The following is a 19,391-nucleotide window of genomic DNA, read 5'->3' as shown; positions in this document are numbered from 1 at the left end:
GTTGGTCATCCATCTACCTGGATCGTCAGGTGGAAGACGGGCTGTCTGATGCTCAAACAGCACAGACCTAAAATCTGGCAGAGCGAGAAGGGTCTAGTTCATTCTCCAGCTCAACCGCAAAACTTATGGGGATGTGTTAAGTCCGTCACTCCCTCTAAACTTGAAATTTCCTAATTTCTTTATTGTTAACATTTCTTTCTTTATCGTTAACAATTTAAAAAATCCTTTTCTCCGTATTTACATGCTTAGTATAAAAAAGTGGACATCTAGAAATGTGTTAAGAATAAAATAAAAATCACTCGTTATCCTTCCCCTCAGATTCAGCCACTGTTAACTTTGAGGGCCGCTTACTTTTAGTTCTCTCTGTACTTGCTGTTGTGTTTTTTTACCGCATTAATTGTATTTGATCATTTTCCCCCTAAATACAAATTCAGCATAAACAATTTTAAATGGCTGCATTAGTTATTATTGTATGGCTGTGCTATGATTTATTTAACCATTCCTCTGCACTTGGACATTTAGGTTGTTTTTATATTTTGGTTTTTGTAAATACAGGCATACTTTCTACTTCGTTTTGTTGTGCTCTGCTTTCTTGTGTTTCGCAGATAATGCTTTTCTTCTTTTACAAATTGAAGGTTTGTGGCCGCCCTCTGTTGTCAGATGATAGTAAACATTTTTTTTTAGCAATAAAGTATTTTAAATTAACGTACGTACATTGTTTTTATAGACTACAGTATAGTGTAAACGTAACTTCTCTATGCACTGAGAAACCAAAAACTTTGTGTGACTCGCTTTGTTGCTGTGGTCTGGGGCCAAACCCGCGATATCTCTGAGGTTTGCCTGTGACCCTGCGAGAGACGTTTTCACAGGTTCACATATACGTGCCCACATTTCCGTGGGTTGGATTTCAGGGAGTGGACAGACTGTGTCAGTGGTTCCTGGTCCCACACGTCTCCGTGTCTGTGTCCCCAAGTCGCCCTTCAGGAAGATCGTGCTCACTTTTACCCACGTCAACAGTGTATATGTGTGTGTGTATCAGCCTGCGAGGGCTGCCAAAATCTGCGGAGGACACAATTCAGTCCATAGCAGTGTGCTTATTTCCCCGCACTCAGCGTGAGAGTCTGTATTAAATATCTTAAAAATGTAGACAAAAACACAACATGGCCTTGTCTCCACATTTATTTCTTGTATTATTAGCCGTCTGTGTTTGGAGAGACTTTTTTGGCGTGCACCATTTAGGAACACGGGTAGGTGGAAACCTTGCAGCAAATCTTCAGGGTAGCGGTAACATCACAGACGAGCTGTGCTATGACTTGCACAGAATGCCCCTTTCGAGGTTTGTTTTGGGGCAGAGGCTTTAAGTATGGAGAAAGGTGGCCTCTGGGGTGATGGCAAGCCTCCTTCCACAGCGCCTTAGCTGAGAAACCTGATTCTTTTTGTTGTGCACAAACGTGTTAACTTAAAATTTATATTTACTCTGAAACAAGAGATGTATTTCTCCAATTTTAAATTATTTACATTTAAGGAAAAACAGCAACAATAAAACAACAGTAATCATAAATAACAAAGTAACAGATTGAAAGCCAGCACCTTAAAGTTGGACTCCTGTATTGTTAAATGCTATCCATGACTTTTAGACTTAAAGAAATATTTTACAATATTTTAATAAGAGTTTGAAACTGTTGCTAAGTGGCTTTGACTCTAACACCAGAGAACTAGCAGCTTTGCATTGGGTTTTGTGCGGACCCCAGCCGTGTCCCCAGCCCCAGCCCATAGAAATAAGAAAACAAACCCACCAGGACCACAGGGAAGCTGCCTTAAACTGCGAGAGTGAAACCAGCGGTTCCTATCATCCTTCCAGAGGATTGCACGTTATTTCCTCCGGGACCCCCTCTTGGCTCCACGGAGGGGACAATAGCTGCATTTTTAACGCCACATTTCCCCGTTTGTTTTCCACATGGACACAGGTTTCTTCCATGTTACCCATTGTCACGGAGGCGTATTTTTTGAAGAGTAGAGTTCAGTCCTGTTCATCGGGGTGTCTTCTATCCCATGAGGCCGTGTCGCCAGCGTTTCTGGCCCCTCCATGGCCCTGAGCACTAGGGGCTCGGGGACTGTCCTCCGTGGGGTGGCGTGTGGGCCACCAGGGGCTGTTCAGGGCTCTGGAATTGGGTATCTTTCGCGAATTTCCAGTGTTTTCCCCCAAAGTGTGAGGCCCTAACGAAGGCTTTTCCTTTGGTTCCTGCAGTGTTTTCACAAATGGAAGATTATTTATTCCACCTGTAAAGATTGTGATACCCAAATTCAGCCTGACGGAGTGGAACTGAGTGCTGGCCACGATCGGAGAGAAGGTCTTTCCTCTGAGAGGCGTTCAAAAGTAAGGCTCTGGCCCAGCTCTGGGGACCCGGAAGGAGGGCTCGTTCTGTGCTTTTCAGTGAGAATTTCCTGCCTGGCCAGCAAGGTCTGAAATGATTCCTCGTGAGCTCTGATTTCAATTCTTCAGGCAGACAATAGTTCTGCAGTCTTTGGGCCATACTTATTTTTAACAAATTCATTCATTCATTCATTCAACAAAGCTTAGCGAGCATCTGCCTCACCCTCGGCATGGTGAATACAGCTAACAAGGCTGAGATGTGGTCGCCCCAGTCCCCCGGGTCCCCCGTGCCCCTGCCGGGTGGCCAGTGATTAACATTCAGTGAGATGCTCAGGTGACGTCATGAGGCCTCTTGGGCGGGAGAATTCGGGGAGCCACGCAGGGGAGCTGGCGTCCGAGTGGTGACGGGGCCCGTCACGGGGGGATGGAGCCCTTGGATGGAGGAGGTGGTGTGCTGCGCTGGCCGAGCAGTGTTGGGGGCCCCACTGGCCTGGACCCCGACTTTGCAGTGGGACACGCTGCAGGGCTGTGGTTTCCTCTGACGCTCGGCAGCCTGGGACGAGGGAGGGGAAGATGGATACACTCGTCCCTGGCCGAGCGTGGGAAGGACCAGCAGGGGAGGGGGTCGGTGTGCGAGTGACTCTAGGGATGGCCTGGTGGTCTCAGACCCCGGCCTGGCGGTTGGAGGAGGGCGGGAGGGAGGGAGTGGAGGGCGGCAAGGCTGCAGGCTGTAGCGGGAGGTGAAGAAGACCTGGCCTTGGCAACACACGGGGTGACGAGAAGGCCCGGGTCTCGCCACGGGAGTGGGTGGGAAAGCGCAGGAGGACACAGACCTTTAAAGCTGAGAAGTCAGGTGATGTGCAGTGAGGCCGAAGGACCATTAGAAGCGTCGCCCTTACGGGCAGTGGTGGTCCCAGGTGGCTGGCGCTGGGGAGGAAGAGCAAAAGCATTCAGTCCCTTCTCACTTCTGTGTCAATTAACTGTTTCTCGGGGGTGAATTAAAACATAAAAGATCTACTGACAGTCAAGAGTTGTGATACCAGCAATGAAAGCGGATGTGTCTGCTAGTGAGCAGGACATAACTGTCGGGACATTTGGAGCAATGGGATACTCGCTAGCCTGGTGAGGGTGGTGAATAACAGTGAACACCAGTGTTCCAGGAGGACAGCTGTTTACGTAGTAGAAAGGACTGTAAGTGCCCAAGTGACTTCAGGATGCAGTTATAAATATTAGTGTTTTATCCTTAAAGAAATAGGGGCAATTGTCTGGAGCAGATAGACTCGTGCATATTTTTGGAAGAAGCCAGAAACAACAGTGGAATTAATCATAAGTATCACGTATAAAATCACAAGTATCACATAGTGCTGAAAGGAAGAGATAAAATCTTTGTAAGGGAGAAGCAAGCAAGGAAATAGGATATTTAGAGGGAAAATAGGACACTAGATCAATAAGCTTATTTCTTTTTTCCCCTGGACTTAAATTAGTTCTCTGTGGTTGAGTTTAGAAAAGTACAGAGCTTGGAAATAAATGCTTAGAAAGTACAAATTTTCAATAGTAAGCTTGAAAGGGTGATGTAATATGCACATTACAGGTTTTTTTTTTATTATCAACGTACATGTTATCTTTGAACGGAACTGACATCTAATAGTCAACATACGTTTGAAAAGTCATTTGTATTTATCATTCCTTAGATAATGTTAATATGCTTCAGTGGAGGTTTCTACTATACCTTTTTCTTGTGTCCGTTAGAGACTTAGCCAAGTTCTCAGTGGTATTAAAATTAGTTGATTTATTGGATAGTTTTGAACTTTCTGGGATATATATATATTCCAGAGAAACCATTAAGATTCTGTGTGGGTCTCTGTGTGAGAGATTATTGCTGATCTTGGTGTTAGAAAAATATGTTTTTCACAGACGTGTGTTGCGTGCTGATTGCACGGTGGGCACCACGACGCACATGGGAGGCCCAGCCTGGTCCGCTCACCCCCGTTGAGCTTGTGGCCCCGCAGGGAAGGCAGAAGCAAACAGAATCACAGTGGAGGGCAGAGTGTGTAGGAGAGGAGCACACCCAGGCGTGGAGCCCAGTCTAGGAATAGCCCAGAAGAAGAGGTTCGCCTTGAGAGCGGGGATGAGTAGAGGTAGGAATAGCCCAGAAGAAGAGGTTCACCTTGAGAGCGGCGGATGAGTAGAGGTCGGGGTGTGCTGGGCTTGGGAGGAGATGCTGGTGCACCCCTGAAAGCGGGCACCCCCCAGATCTGCGCCCCAGGTGCTTCTCTCGCCTCACGCTGGTCCAGCCCTGGTTGGGAAATGCAGTGTTATGGGTGATGCCTGGCCGTGAGGCTGGCCAGACGCGGTTCCGGAAAGGAGAGGCGTTAGCACGGGGAGGAATTGAGGAGGAAAGAGGGTGAATTTCCCACGTCCCGCAGCCCTGGGCTCTGTCCGCCTGGCAGAGCTCTCTACCTGCTGGAAGAGAAGGGTGGTGAGCGGTCCCTGCCAAGTTCTGAGACTCTGAGATACAACCGTTTCCACCCTCAAGGTTTGATTCAATCCGCATTTGTCGGGCACAGGTTGGGCAGTGCTGGTGAACCTAAACTCTTCTCTCTGCTTTTTCACCATCTGTGGACTCTTCCAGTTGCAGGTCTTCCCTCTTTCTTTCATTCTGTGACACGAATCTTCATTATTTCTACCCGTGTTTCTTCCTTTCTACTCCTAATTTAACTTATTTTGGGGATTCTTATTATCTGGTTGATGGCACTTCTACTCATTTTTATTTCTTAACTTCTGTATGTTCTATTATCATTCCCTGCTGCTTCCTGGGAGAGTTCCTCTATTTTATCTTCCAAACAGTAATTTGTGCTTCTTTCTTTATCTCTTATTTCCCTTATTTCTTTTGTAACGTTTTCCACGTTTATGTTAAGTTCCTGGTCCACGTGTCCCAGCACTTCTGCTTCCGGTGGAGTCTCCCAAGGCCCCACCCCCGGCGCCTTGCGGTCCAGCCCCCAGCACCCGAGCTCCGGGGGGAGGCTGTCCTCGAGGCCGCAGCCAGTCCGTCCTGCCGCCTCCCTGGGCCCCTCGCTGCCGAGGGCGTCTGCAGCTCCCTGACTTGCTCCTGGGGACGCTCGTGCCAGCTGGGAGCCCTCCAGGGATGGGCACCGATTGTCCCAAGGTGACAACAGGAGAGGAAGGAAGTTCCAAGCCCTGCTTCTCACCTGGAAGCCCTGTGTTCCACTCCCTGGGGCGTCTCACAGTTGTCCCCTGTCTGGAGGTTCTTCATCTTGGTCCTACAGGGTGACCCGAGGCAGCAGGTCCAGGAGCTGAGCTTGTTAGAAACGGATGCTCAGGCCTCATTTTAGACTCACTGAATCAGAAACTCCGGGGCGGGGCCCAGCGCCGTGTGTGAGCCAGGCATCTGGCGGTCCCCTGCTGGCTGAGGTTGGGGGGTGCTCAGGGGAGGGCGGTTTGCGTCCTGTGGGTCCCCCTGCTCCAGGTGTCCTGCAGCCTTCTCTCCTCTCCCGTCCCGTGCTCACCGCTGTCATTCGTGAGCACGTCGTACACCCTGCGATAGCCCTGCATCTCCTCCCCCAGGTGAGGTGCTTTTCCTCCGTCACATCCCACCCACGATGGCCAGCCGCCTGTTGCTAAAACACAGTGCTTACCCCACACTTCCACGCAAATCCCCACTCACTCCGACTAAATCGATGATAAGCTCCTCCCCCTAGAATTCCAGGCTCTGGGATTCAACGTTCAAGTTCCATGTCTGCATTTCACCCTTCGGTGACAGTCAATCCCCTGTGTTCTGGCTTTTTGCAGGAGCCCCTTCTGCTGCCCCAAAGGCTTCATCCCATGTTCACATGAGGAACTCCTACCTACCCTTGTGCATTTCACCTTAGTGACGCCTACAGTTGCCTTTAATCTTTCTCCTCTTAGAACGCCGACACTTTGCCCTTCTCTGGTCATACTTGCTTTTATAGGCTTTTGTACACTTCTTGACTTTGGGGAAGCAGTGGCTTTCTTATTCATATTTTTTACGCAAGGCCGTGCCTACCTCATTGTATGGTGCCTAACAGATGCTCAGCATTGAATGAATTGAATATTTTCTTAAATACATGAATTATGAATTAATACATGCCAAAAAAGAGTGCAGAATAAAACGTAGACAAACATTAGTCTTTTTGTGCTTATAAAAAGGCATATTATTTGCTAATAAATGCCGGGTTGTTTTCCAAGTATTGTTATAACAATATAAGCCAATTTGTATTGATTTTAACTTATTAGTTAAAATTAATTGAACAGCAACCAACAGCTTAAGATGTTCTCAGGGCCCTCTGAATACTTGTACATAATTAAAGATATACTTTAATTAAAAAATCTAAAAATGGAAAGCGAGCCTAACCCTGGTAGAGCCGCTCCCGCAGGGCTCCGTTAGCCCGTTTGGTTTACGTTTGCTCTCGGAGCATCAGCTGTCCTGTGGTCCACACACCAGTCGCGTTATGTACCGGGTGCCCCCAGCCCGATGTCAGGGCTCTTAAGTCTCCAGCTCATTTTTTCTGTCTTTACTCACAGATTATTTACAAAGAATGGGCATCTTCTGGACAACTCAAAGGATTTGCAAGACAACCATTTTTACATTGGGCAGGACTGGAGTCCTTCAAGTATTTCCCTTATTGGAAGTCCCCAAAGGTCCCCAGCGAAGCCCAACAGTGAGCACATTTCATTCCCTCCCTTCCTGCTTGGTAAAATTTGCCTTTCCCCCCAGCTCCTCTCCCAAATATGGTCAGTTTAGGTACCTGCTATTTTTCTGTAGTGAAACTTGATATTATCATTTTATATATGATGCAGTTTTCTTTTTTTTTAATATTTTCTTGGCTGTGCCATGCGGCGTGTGGGATCTTAGTTCCCTGACCAGGGATCGAATCCATGCCCCCTGCATTGGAAGTGCGGAGTCTTAACCACTGGACTGCCAGGGAAGTCCCTATGAGGCAGTTTTGAGTTTTCAAAATCTTTGGCATGGAGGAACCACTGCTGTTGGACAGAGTCACAAGGACAGTGAGATCCCGTTTTGAGTCTTTCTCCGGGGTTCCTGGGGTCTCAGAGGTCAAGAGTCTAAACGTACAGGATAGAGCTGGCCCCAGGCCACGGTCATGGTAGCCCACGCTCCATCTGGCACAGTTTCGTTTTCTTAATTCGACTTGCTTTTCCTTATCTAAAACAGAGTGTGTGCAGGCTGGCAGTCTCTCCTGGTGAACAAAGCAGTGATTTTTATAGTAGGTCCTGGACCCGCGTAACAGGGCACACCCCGGTGTGTGCACCTGTGGATGCGAAGGAATGGCCGGGAGGAAGATGAGACGGTGGGGACTCTTGTCCCGCCCCCTGAGATAATGCGATGGTTGTCCCCGCACTCGCCGGCTTGCAGCTAGGATAGGGCAGGCGAGCGCCAGTAGTGAAGGCACAGTGCTGTCACGTAGGCTCAAGCCTGGGGGGCGCCCGGGGGTTTTTCCCTGGGGTAGAAGAGCCCAGCATTTGCGCTCTGAGTTGCGTCCTGTGTCCTGCACTGATGCTTACAAGGGCAGAGCAGACTCTGTATGTGCAGAGAGCCCTTCTCATGGCTCCCGGTCCTTGAAGTCACGAGATGAGGTGGTCTGGTTACATTCCCAGGGCAGAATTACACTTGACACCTCCTTGGTTTTCAGTGTCTCACCCACCTTGCTTTTCAGCGTGTATCTGTAGGAAAAACCTCAGTATTCCCAACTCCACATATCCGTAGGTCTGTAGAGTCCAAATCCCTTCCTCACTCTCCTGATGTGCTGGCCAGATACAGACACCTGTTTGTGAGTCCGGGGCTCTCGGGGCCACAGCTCCAGATGAGCTCCTGAGTGTCTGATGCCGGCTGTCAGGGCTGGACCAGGCTCAGCGGAGGGGCGGGAAGAAAGGCTGACCTGCAGGACTGAAGTTCTGAGGTGCACACGGACCCAGCTCCTCAGTTTTGGTCCCAGATGGAGGCCCCGGGATTAGGACTGTGGCTGGGCTTGTTGCCTCTGGGTCCGCCGAGAAGGCAGGCGTGGGGCATGGGAGGATAGGCCGGTGGCCAGCAGATGCGCTCTGCCAGGGGCCAGGCCTTGAGCTGCGCGGGACCCTGCCGTCCCCACTTCTCCAGCGCTGGCGTGTCGGGCACGCGGGGGCGTGTACACACGAGCCCGAGTGTTCCTTCACGCGACGGTCGGTACGGTTTTTAAGGCGGGCACCGAGCGCTGCTCCCCGTCTCCAGGTCTTGCTGAGACAGGCCGGCCTGTGGGATTTCGCCCCCTTGGCTGCTTAGCCCCCGGGGGTGCGTTTGACCCACACTAATGTCGGGGCTCTTTGAGGGCTTGCGGGAGCCCTCCCTGTCGGGCTTCTCTGTCGTGCTCTTATGGTCACTGTGCTGAGAACGAGGTGTCAGTTTTCATCTCGCTGTGGGGCAGGCAGGTGGCTTCAGCCTTGCAGGTGGTAGGCCTTCACCCCACCCCGAGGTGCCCTGCAGGAGCTCTGGGTGCGTTTGGGAGACTTGAGACGCCACCGGGGGAACAGTGTCTGGGGGACCTTATGCCTATTCTGGCTCCTACGCTCTTAGGTTTTCTACTCTAAGGCTCCCTTCGTCCTGTTGACAGATGGTGACCGCCCCCCCCAGCAGTGTGATATGCAGGCAGATGCTTAGGTTAGGGTCCTGCCCGCGCGCCTGGTGAGCGTGGATATTGCCTGACTTTATGGACATCTTAGTCCGTTGCTGACGGTCCTGACAGCGTGGCGGGTGGAGATACGGTGGGGCTGTCGGACTGAGTTGAACGGTTCTCTCTACTCTGTGTCCGCTGCCCCCCGCACGAGTTCCTCTGCCTTTCAGTGTGTTTTGTTTCTTCCTGTCGTCTGTTCATGTGTTGAACCCTGACCTGAATCTGCTAGTTGCTTAAATAGCTTTCTCCCTCGCCAGAGAGGTTGGGCTTGGGATGAGCAGAGTCGGTAAGAGGCTGAGGTCCAGTCACCACACGGGAAGTGGACCAAGCAGGTGCTGGTCTGCTGGGGACCCACGTCGGGGAGGCCTTTCCAAACGTGCACAGTGGAGGTTGGAGTCGGTGAAGAATCAGATGCAGCACGTGGACCTGCGTGGCCGTCGGGCGCAGAAGGAGAACGAGAGCTCTGCGGCGGGGTAGAAAGAGGACGGACCGGGTTTGGGGTGGGATTGTGGTCTCAGCTCTTCTGCAGATCAGCTGCGGGGCACTGAGTAAACCCTCATGTCCGGAGCCCGGGTTCTTTACCAGCCCCGGGGGAGCAGTAACGCTGGCTCTGCACGTCATCGCGAGGGCCGTGTGACGAAACTGTGTTTGCAAACGTGATGCATCCACCGTCGAAAACTTAAAAATGTTAGGGTCCCCCTCCTCGCCGCCCCGAGATCATATAGAAGCTTTGGGGCAGAGGTGCCTGTAAACGCACGGCCTTAGGCCAGACGCCCGCCCTGCCCCCCGCCCCCCGTAAGTGAGGAGCCATTGGATTTTCAAGGGTTTCGGGGAAGAGCCAGGGCCCAGGAGGCTCCAGCTGGGAGCCCTTGGGGACCAGTCCACTCTGGCCAAAGGCGTGGGCGCTCATGGCACAAGCATGGCTTCCCAGGCATCGGGGGTGTGTTCAAGGGCCAGCTGGGGTCCACTTCACCCCCCCCCCCCCACCTACTGGCCCCAGACCTGCCCTCCAGCACCTACACTTGCACCTCTTCCCATTGTCACAGTCTTTGTCATTTGCACAGCACAATCACACACACCGGATTACCTCTCCTTTTCTTTGTTAAGAAATGCACTTTTTAAACCTTATTGTGGGTTTGATCTGTGAGAAATGTTTTTATAATGCAAAAGCACGTGTCAGCTACACTGGAGCCTGAGCCAAAAGGAAAAATCGATAATACTCATACTGCCTTCATTTAAAATTTTTATATTTTGTTCATCGTGCATTACTTTTTGCATTTTGATTTTTCAAGTGCTGCATTCAAGTCGTGTTTATCTTGATGACCGGCTTGTTTGGTGCCCCCTTAAATTTTGCACCCAAGGCCAGTGTCTCACCTACCTCTCTTAGCCCCTTCCCTGCATCATCATTTAAATAAAGCTTTAAAATACTAAAAAAAAAAAAAAAAAAAAGATTTCAGGGAAGGAAAGTGAACAGACTTCCTTGGGGCCCTTTCTCCTGAGCCTGGGAGCCGCTGTGGATGTGGGCTTGTGTCCTCTGGGGACAGAAAGCTCCTTCCTCGTGGTCGGTGCCCCCTGAGGCTGACGCAGCAGTCGACATTTTTGTTCAGATGTTTTCGGCTGGGCTTCACACGTTTCAAGCTTGACTCTCTTTTGTTTTTCAGAAAGTACACAGACATTGAGAAGTATTCACGAAGAAAGAAAAAAGTGAGTACTTGTTAAAAAGGGATAATGACAGCCGTGGTTAACCCTGGTGTCTTTTGTACGGCTGATTCGTTGTGTTGTGTGGTGGAGGCTAACAGAATATTGTAAAGCAGCCATACTCCAACAAAAATAAATTTAAAAAAATGAAGGACACACGACAGGCCGGCCCCGCCGTTGCAGAACAAGCTTCTCAGCACAGGCTTACTCCTGTGAAGGAGCCGAACAAGGCCTCAGGTGTACCCTTGGAGCTCAGAGTCTAGGACTGGGAGTCACACCGAGGTGTTCGTGATGCAACACCGTGAGTGTGGGGATAAAAAGACACACAGGTCTTCTGGCGCTGGAGGAGCCAAAGGCCTGGCGGGAGCTGGGGGGAGATGTCAGGCAGACTTGGCAACTGGAGGAAGGCACAGAGGGTGTGCTTGTGCTCGTCTGCACACACGGCCTGATACTGCCGCACAGAGCACAGGCCGAGCAAGACAGGTAGAAGCCAGACCTTGGCGGCTCCAACGGGCCCTCATCACCTGTTCACATGATGAAAACGTCCCAAACCGGCTTATAGAATCAGTACTTGAGCGGCTCTACCGCGTGAATATTCATTCAACAAAGCTGTTGAATGCCTACCATCTCCTTCCCGGCTTTCTAGTCCCGTCCTTCTGGAACTCACCGGCCTCGAGGCTCTCCAGGGTATCGATCTGTTCTTTTCCAATATCTGGCAGCCAGCCTTTGGGTTTGCTTTCCTCCAGTTGCAGCCCAGATTTCTTACCCCACCATGTATCACCTTCCTGCAAGGAGCTCTGGCTTCCTTACCCCTCGGGGCCACCTTGCCTTCGCCTGCTGAAAGCCTGGACTTGGAGCCCAGCCCCTCGCTCTGTCTGCACTTGCCCTGAAGGAGGTCAGAGTCCCTGCAGGGGATACCACAGCTGACCTGACCCTCTTCACACCGGATTCATGGCCACAATCCTCACCCAGCCGGCCTGCACCTAAAAAGGCTCACTACTAAAAAAAATACTTTTCTGAATAAGTTTTGCTAAATGTTGTTAAGGATTTTTGCACGTCTGTTTATAAGTGAGACTAGCTTAGAATACCTCTTTCTCTTGTTGTCTGGCTTTTGGTGTCAAGGTTTTTCTGAATGAACTCTATTGTTATTTTGGTAGCTTCTTGAGCTCAATGATCATTTTATTTATTCTTGATTTTCTCTAAGGATTGCATTTAGTGTTAAGTGTTTGTTGGATGAATGAATGAGAATCACTGAGAACACAAGAATGATAGACATGATTCTGCCCTTGGGGTGCACTCCATCTCGTGGGGACGGACACGTGGACTTAACGTCATGACACCGATTTTGTATAAATGAGTCACGTGCATAGGATGATGGTTTGTAGGACGCGGAGTGACCGACACGTGGAGCTCAGCACAAAGGTGCAGGTCGTGGAGTGTGGTTCAGAGAAGGGGCAGGTAATCCCGGAAGGGGGAACGCCTGCAAGAGCGCACGGGGTCCTAGCCCCGCAGAGTTAGTCTTTTCTGCCTTCCCCAGTGTTCGCGTGACGTTTGAATGATGACTGTTACGTAGCGTGAACAGTGCAAGCTTGAAATCCCATCCTTTCATGGTTTTGGAAGCCTCTGAGCACACAGATAACTGAATCCGTCTGCTGAAGCTGTAGTGCGGGTTTACCGCTACCTGCTTGTGTTATGTCCTCATCCTCATTTCATTGTGTTGTTGTTTTGACTTTGGCTCCTTATAGGTAGGGATGTAATTTTCTTTTCACTATATGTTTAACATTGGTCTAAAATTTGAGCATGTTTGTTCCGATATTGTCTGCATTTCCTTTTCTCTTCTGGAAATCTATCACTGGACAATTAATGGGTTTTGATGATGATATTTAATACTTTGGGGTCTTTAACAGAATGATCACAAACATGGCATAAACTGCAGTGTAAAAATGTGTTATTTCAGAAAGATTAGATCTATCACTGAAATTCTTCTATGAAGTCAGTGTGACAAGAGCATATAGCAGGCATAGCAAGCACGTTTTGTTCTAGAAAACGGAAAGTCCTAGAAGAAAACAAAGGGCATTGACTTAGCAAAGGTTGGTGTACAGATACCCGTCAAGGGCTTTACGGTATCCGTCGTCCCTTATGTCAAGGTCTGTATGGTACGAGGATCTCAGAACTGAGTGCTGAAGGAATCCTTGCCCCATTTGAGGAGTGGGTTGCGTTGCTGAGAATGGAAACTACTCCACATGCCGGGCTCCTTTGTTTGGCTGCAGAAGCCTGGATTTTAGGATTAGTCACGGCAACTATATTACGATAAATATATTTGTTCCTTTATTTACTTGTTCCCAGTTTTCCACTTCTAACTTATTAGACTTTTATCTATTTTCTGAGTGAACCATCTCAGCATCCTTTTGGAAAGTGAGGGGAGGAAATTTAAAAATCAACCTGGAGACCCAGGACTGCCCCTCGGTGGGGACATTGCCCTGCAGCACCTGAGGGGCTGTCGTGGACCCTTGGTCATCTTCCCATCCTGAGGCTGTTAGGTGGGCAGAGTAGCAGCTCCCTGTACGATCGAGTGCTGAGTTTTCTTTTAAAAAATAAGTATTGTTTTAAGACATTTTTGAAATTGAAGTGTAGTTGATTTACAGTGTTGTGTTGCTTTCACGTATACAGCAAAGTGATTCAGTTATATATATATATATATATATATATATATATATATATATATATATACACATGTATATTCTTTTTTGATTATTTTCCGTTATAGGTTATTACAGGATACTGAATATAATTCCCTGTGCTACACAGTAGGTCCTTGTTGTTTACCTATCATGTATATAGCAGTGTGTATATGTTAATCCCAAACCCCTAATTTATCTCCGCTGCTCACTCACTATCTTCTTCGGTAACCATAAGTTTGTTTTCTATGTCTGTGGGCCTATTTCTGTTTTGTAAATACATTCATTTGTATCATTTTTAGATTCCACATATAAATAATATCATACGATATTTGTGTTTCTCTTTCTGACTTACTTTGCCTAGTATGATAATCTCTGGGTCCATCCGTGTTGCTGCAAATGACAGTATTTCATTCTTTTTTATGGCTGAGTAATATTCCATTGTATATATATACCACATCTTCTTTATCCATTCACCAGTCAATCAATGGACACTTAGGTTACTTCCATGTCTTGGCTATTGTGACCAGTGCTGCTATGAACACTGGGGTGCGTGTATCTTTTCGAATTAGAGTTTTGTCTGGATATGTGCCCAGGAGTGGGATTGCTGGATCATATGGTCTAAATCTGCAAGTGTTTTCTTAAATGTACCGACAGTATAAAGAAGAGGCTCTTTCCTGACTCTTCTATGAACTGAACACAAATACACACAGAGCTTTTGACCTGCAGACTGTCAGACTTGAATGGAGGCATCCGTTGATGTGTCTGGTAGTCCAGGAAACCTTCATGTGCTGGAGATACAGAGATGAGCTGAGTGTGAGTTTCTGCTAGTGGCGAAGGCAGACGTGCCAGTGAACAGGACACAGCGGCTGTAACAGTCCTCACCAGGAAAATGGAACCTGTTCCCTGGTTCAGCCCAAGCCCACACGTCATCCTGGATTCCACCGGCATCAACCCCTCCTGCTTGCATAATTCCAGTAGGGCAGCGATCCCTCTGCTATTAAACTGCCCAACTTTCCGACGCACCTGTGTCTCTCCATCAGCACTGCGCAAAGAGTCAGGAAAACCACAATACCTGAGACGGGAAAGTGGGATGCAGGTGGCAGGCTGGGAAGGCAGGCTGGGACTGTCATGAGGGCTGGAAGGGCAGGTGAGACACTTGTATTCATAGGGATCCTGACCTCAGCAAGGGAGTGAAATGAACAGATATGCACTTGAGAATCACTGCTAGTGATGGAATAAAATGTACGGACTGAAAATGGAGCAAGAATAGCAATAGCGGAGGAGAGGCCCGTCCTGAGGCCACTGTAATGCTCCCAGCGAGTGGCAGGTGGGGCGCGATTGGGTTCAAGAGCTGCAGTGTGTCACTGATTCTGTGACAAGCACTTTCCCCATCTTTGAGGCTCTGAAGTAGGGGCACATCTTAGGCTGATGGCATCTTGGCCGTCGTGCTGCAGGTTCATCTGTTGTCGCGGTGAACTTGGCCACAGCTGCTCACGTTACCGTCTCTCCAGCTGAGGAGGTGCACGGCTGACATTGCACATGGTACGTTTACTTGCTGTGTAAATGTCCTTGAAAGGGTTTTGCTGGGATTAGGAATTGAAATGAAAGTCATTATATACGCATGGAAAGTCATAAAGATAGAGATAGCAAGATGTGCTGTTATTTGTTATTAGTGGGGTATATTCTCCTTCAATTCCATATGTTTTTGCAGAACAACAGCCAATTCTTTTATAGACCCAGGAAAGGGAGATACCCACACATAGCGGAGCTATCAGCTTCAATAACCTGTTACTGCGTAAAGAGCCATCCTCGGGACTTCCCTGGTGGCGCAGTGGTTAAGAATCCACCTGCCAATGCAGGGGACACGGGTTCGAGCCCTGGTCCGGGAAGATCCCACAGGCCGCGGAGCAACTAAGCCCGTGCACCACAACTACCGAGCCTGTGCTCTAGGGCCCGCGAGCCACAGCAACTGAGCCCGCGTGCCACAACTACTGAGCCTGTGCGCCTATAGCCTGTGCTCCGCAACAAGAGAAGCCTCCGATTACCGCAACTAGAGAAAGCCTGTGTGCAACAATGAAGACCCAACGCAGCCAAAAATAAATAAAATTAAAAAAAAAAAAAGAGCCATCCTCAAACCTAGGGACGTAAAACAACAACGATTTGTTATTTCTCTAGGTTCTGTGGGTTGGCTGGGTGGCTTGGGCCAGTTCACCGGGTTACTTATGCAGCTGCATTTAGCTGGAGGGTCCGCTGGGCTGGGTTGCCTAAGGCCATATCACCACATCTGGAAGCTGGTGCTGGTTGCTGGCACCTCTGTTTTCCTCCAAGTGGTCTCAAAGTCCCAGGGGGTGGAGAAATAGGCTCTCCCTCGGTGGAGAAGTGCGGCAGGGTACTCACTTTTCATACTGCCTGTGCATCGGGGGAGGGGCTTTGTGGCCAGGGGCAGCCCACCACACTTGTTTGCGTTTTGTTCCTGAGATTGGTGCCTCCCATGCTCCAGGCAAGAAAGCACCAGCCTCGGAATGTGCAGAGCAGCTCGGACGAGAATTCCAGGAATAATGGAGGAGCGCTCTTTCTGTCCTGTGGAAAAGCACAGGCGGCTTTGAGGCAGAAGTGGTTCAGAAGAGCCAGACTCAAGATGTAGAATCTTGGGCGGATGCAAGTAATTTATTTGTTAACTGTCTCCCCTTCCTTTTTGCACAGGTGTGCTATTGATAAATATCTATGTCTAAATAGTTCCAAAAGGCCTTTTTCAGGAAGTATAGATAGAAGAAAGAACTTCTAGGTAATAAGGAAGCACCATGACATGGTTTAAATGGCAGGCTGATTTCTTTATTAGCGACACAGGAAATGACCACGTGTCTTACGATTCTTGGCATCTTGATTCGGTGAAATGGGAAGGAACACGGGCGCGTCTAGACGGCCGTGGAGTGTGAGAAAGTGGAAAAGTCAGGGAGGACTCCAGGTTTCCCGGGGCAACACTGGTGGATGGTGGCGTCAGGAGCAGAGACCTGGGCCCCCAGGGAAGGAGGAGGAGGATTTAGGTGTTGGTACGTGTGTGTGAGGAGGTGCTTTGTGCTAGATTAGCACACTCACCAAATGAGAGGGATGGGGAGATGTGTGAGATGATATCCATGCAGAAAAGTTTTTGTTGTTTTTTTTTTGGAGCAGAGAAAGGTTCACTGCAGGGCCAAGCAAGGAGAATGGGTGGCTCCTGCTCAAAACCCCCGAACTCCCAGAAAAGTGTTGTTGATGTCAAATAGAATCCCGTATAACGTGTAGTAGAGGACAAACCTGCTCCGGTATTTGTGTGGGATTATCATTGTGGATTCTTTAATGAGTAAAAAGACGAACCTTCTCTGGATCTAACTGGATGCCTAGGAAGTGGGTGAATCTTATCTACATATTATGGTAACAGATTTTTTTTTGTTTTCTTAGTAAACCAGTGGCTCCCACCCAGGGAAAGCCCAGGGCTTTAAGAGTAAGCATTCTGGAGTCTGACTTCCTCGGTTGGAATCCTGGCTCTGCTGAACCTCTCAGGGTCTCTGTCAGTGAAACCTGGTTCCCCCCTTTTACTTCCTGTTTCCCCCCCACCAGGATTTCTGTCATCAGACTTGCTTCAGTGGGCATGAATTTCTAATTTAAGCTAATATAGACACCCTAACAGAGTTTTAAAAAAATTGAAGAGTGAAGCTGTTTGCTCCTTACATCTAGATTTCCATTGAGAACAGAATGAAAGATTTAATCTTGATTTAGCAGAACTTTAAATCACACTGTTAAAAATGCCCATTTCCAAGAAAATGGCAAAGAAATCATATGGGTGCATTTTAACTGATTAGCACACTTGAACCATATTTGGGATGCTGTCTGCCTTATTTGATTGGCTCAGTTCACTTATTGGTTGATTCAAATATTTGAATGTTGGAACACACATCATCAGGAGGCTGCCAATGCCTTAAATGGTTCAGTTAACAGGAGCCATGACTCTTTTAGTCCAATGAAAGTAACTGAATGCAGCTACTCTTATTTGTTACATCAAATTCAGTTTTATAGCAACTGCATTTATGGTGCAGTTACCTTCCAAAGAGGGTATCTATTACCTTCCAGAGAAGTTAAGGTTAATTTAATAAGTGCTTAAAATTGCATTCATATATTAAAATGAATATTTTAGGGTGCAAGCCTCTGTAAAATATCAGTAAATAGTTAATAAGCATTGTATTTATATCATACCCACAGTCAGAATGTTAATATTACCTACTTCCCTTTGGCTAGAAAGCCCAAGTGTTGGTAGCAGACAGTAATGAACTGAGGTCAAGCATTGGCACCCTACGTGTGAGTGCGTGTGGGGTCTGACGCCCACGCTTTAATAACCGGGTGGAGACTGTGAAGTTGAGCGTGAGGTAAATACTTTGGAAGTGACGTGTGCAGGCTGGTGATGTCAAGTCCACACCACGTCGCACAACGGTCAGGCAGTGTTTGTTGCCATCTTCCAGCAGCCTGGAGATGCAGCAGGCAGGTTCAAGTGTCAGCAAGTCTTCTGTGTTAATAATTCTCAGAGCAGGGACTGTTCCATTGGTGGGAGACTTTGACCCGCTTTGGAACCAGCCTGCTTCCTTGGGAGCCGGGGAAGTGCCTTTTGCCAGCAGGCCTGTCGTTTTCTGCCTGAGGATGGATGGGCTCTGAACTGGCTTGTTATGTTCATCAATTAGACGCTGTCTGATTCGTCCCAGGTTACCTTGGGAGGCTGCCTTTCATGTGCCGGAGCCAGATGACCTCTTACAGTGGCATTAAGACAGCTAGATTGATTGACGGGGGCTCTGGAGAAAAATTATATTTCTTAAAGCACCACAGAGAAATAAACCCAGTGTGCCTCAGGTGTATTTTCCAAAAATACTTTTAATAGGAAGAAAGATGAAGGAAATTGAAAGGAAGTACTGTGGCCTTTGTAAATTGAGCCCACGATGATGTCAGAGGGGCTGGGGACGTGAGGACGGAGGGGAGGGGTCGGAGGCGTGATGCTCATTTCCTCGTGTCGGAAAGCAGTGGATTCTGGTTCCTGCTTATCCGCTGTTTTCCGAGAATGGCTGTAAGTCCGTGTGGCTCGGACAATTAAAAGACACCAGAGTGTCCACACGTGCCAAGCGCCGGGCGTGTGAAGATGCAGGCCGCCCTGCCTCGGTCCTTGGGGAGCTTTCGGGCAGAGAGAGAGAGTTACATAGCGGAAATTGCAGGCCTGTGGCCGTGGAGCTGTGTACAGAGTGGGCTGGGAGCGGGGCCGGGCTTCTCTGTAGGGACAAGATGACATTGGAGTTAGGATCCGCAGGTGAGTTTGCCAGACCCCAGAGGAGGGAGCCCTTCTGGAGAAGCACAGGGATTTGGAAGCGCTGGCCTGTCGGGGAACAGCGAGGCATGTGGGCCCGCAGGTAGGGGCCCCTGTGCCTGGATGTGGTGCTGGGAGTTTGGGCTTCGTCCCGAGGGAAGCAGACCTGGAGGGCCTGCAGAGGAGGTGTGCATGCTGTCCCCTCCTGGACCTGTGCCCCTTCCCTGGAGACCCCCTCCTTGCCTCCCGCTGGTCCACCACCATTTCCCCACGGCTCTCAGGACGCAGACCTGCCCACCCGTCACGTCTGCCGCCAGCATTTCACGGAGTGCTTCTGTCTGCCCCGCCAGGTTCTAAAACCCTTACTGGGGTGCAGCTCTGCAGACCTCATGCCCACCCCAAAGAAGCAGTATTATCAGTCCTGCGTCATCGAGACGCCCTGGGACAGCGTGGTGGGGTGATGTGCCAGACGCAGAGCCGCTGAGTGAGGGATGGGAGGCGCTCAGCGTCGAGCACCTACTGTGTGCCAGGTCCGGGGTGGCCGGAGAGATTGTCTAAGCAAGTCTGAGACACCGGGCCTTTGCGCAAGGCTGCTTCTTCCCCACCGCCAAGTC

At 49.2% G+C, this 19,391-nt stretch overlaps 1 protein-coding gene across 1 annotated transcript in view; it reads left to right on the top strand.

The window, feature by feature from the left end:
• Positions 1 to 19,391, top strand: part of ALLC (allantoicase) — a 92,129-nt gene that overhangs the window by 50,240 nt on the left and 22,498 nt on the right. The window contains 4 exon segments of the mRNA XM_059942628.1: positions 2,249 to 2,377; positions 6,938 to 7,002; positions 7,005 to 7,074; positions 10,740 to 10,782. Of these exon segments, the coding sequence (XP_059798611.1) occupies positions 2,249 to 2,377; positions 6,938 to 7,002; positions 7,005 to 7,074; positions 10,740 to 10,782 (307 nt within the window).

Source organism: Balaenoptera ricei, chromosome 13, assembly GCF_028023285.1.
Source record: "Balaenoptera ricei isolate mBalRic1 chromosome 13, mBalRic1.hap2, whole genome shotgun sequence".
NCBI classification, from domain to species: Eukaryota; Metazoa; Chordata; class Mammalia; order Artiodactyla; family Balaenopteridae; genus Balaenoptera; species Balaenoptera ricei.
This window is presented reverse-complemented; position numbering and strand designations above follow the sequence as displayed.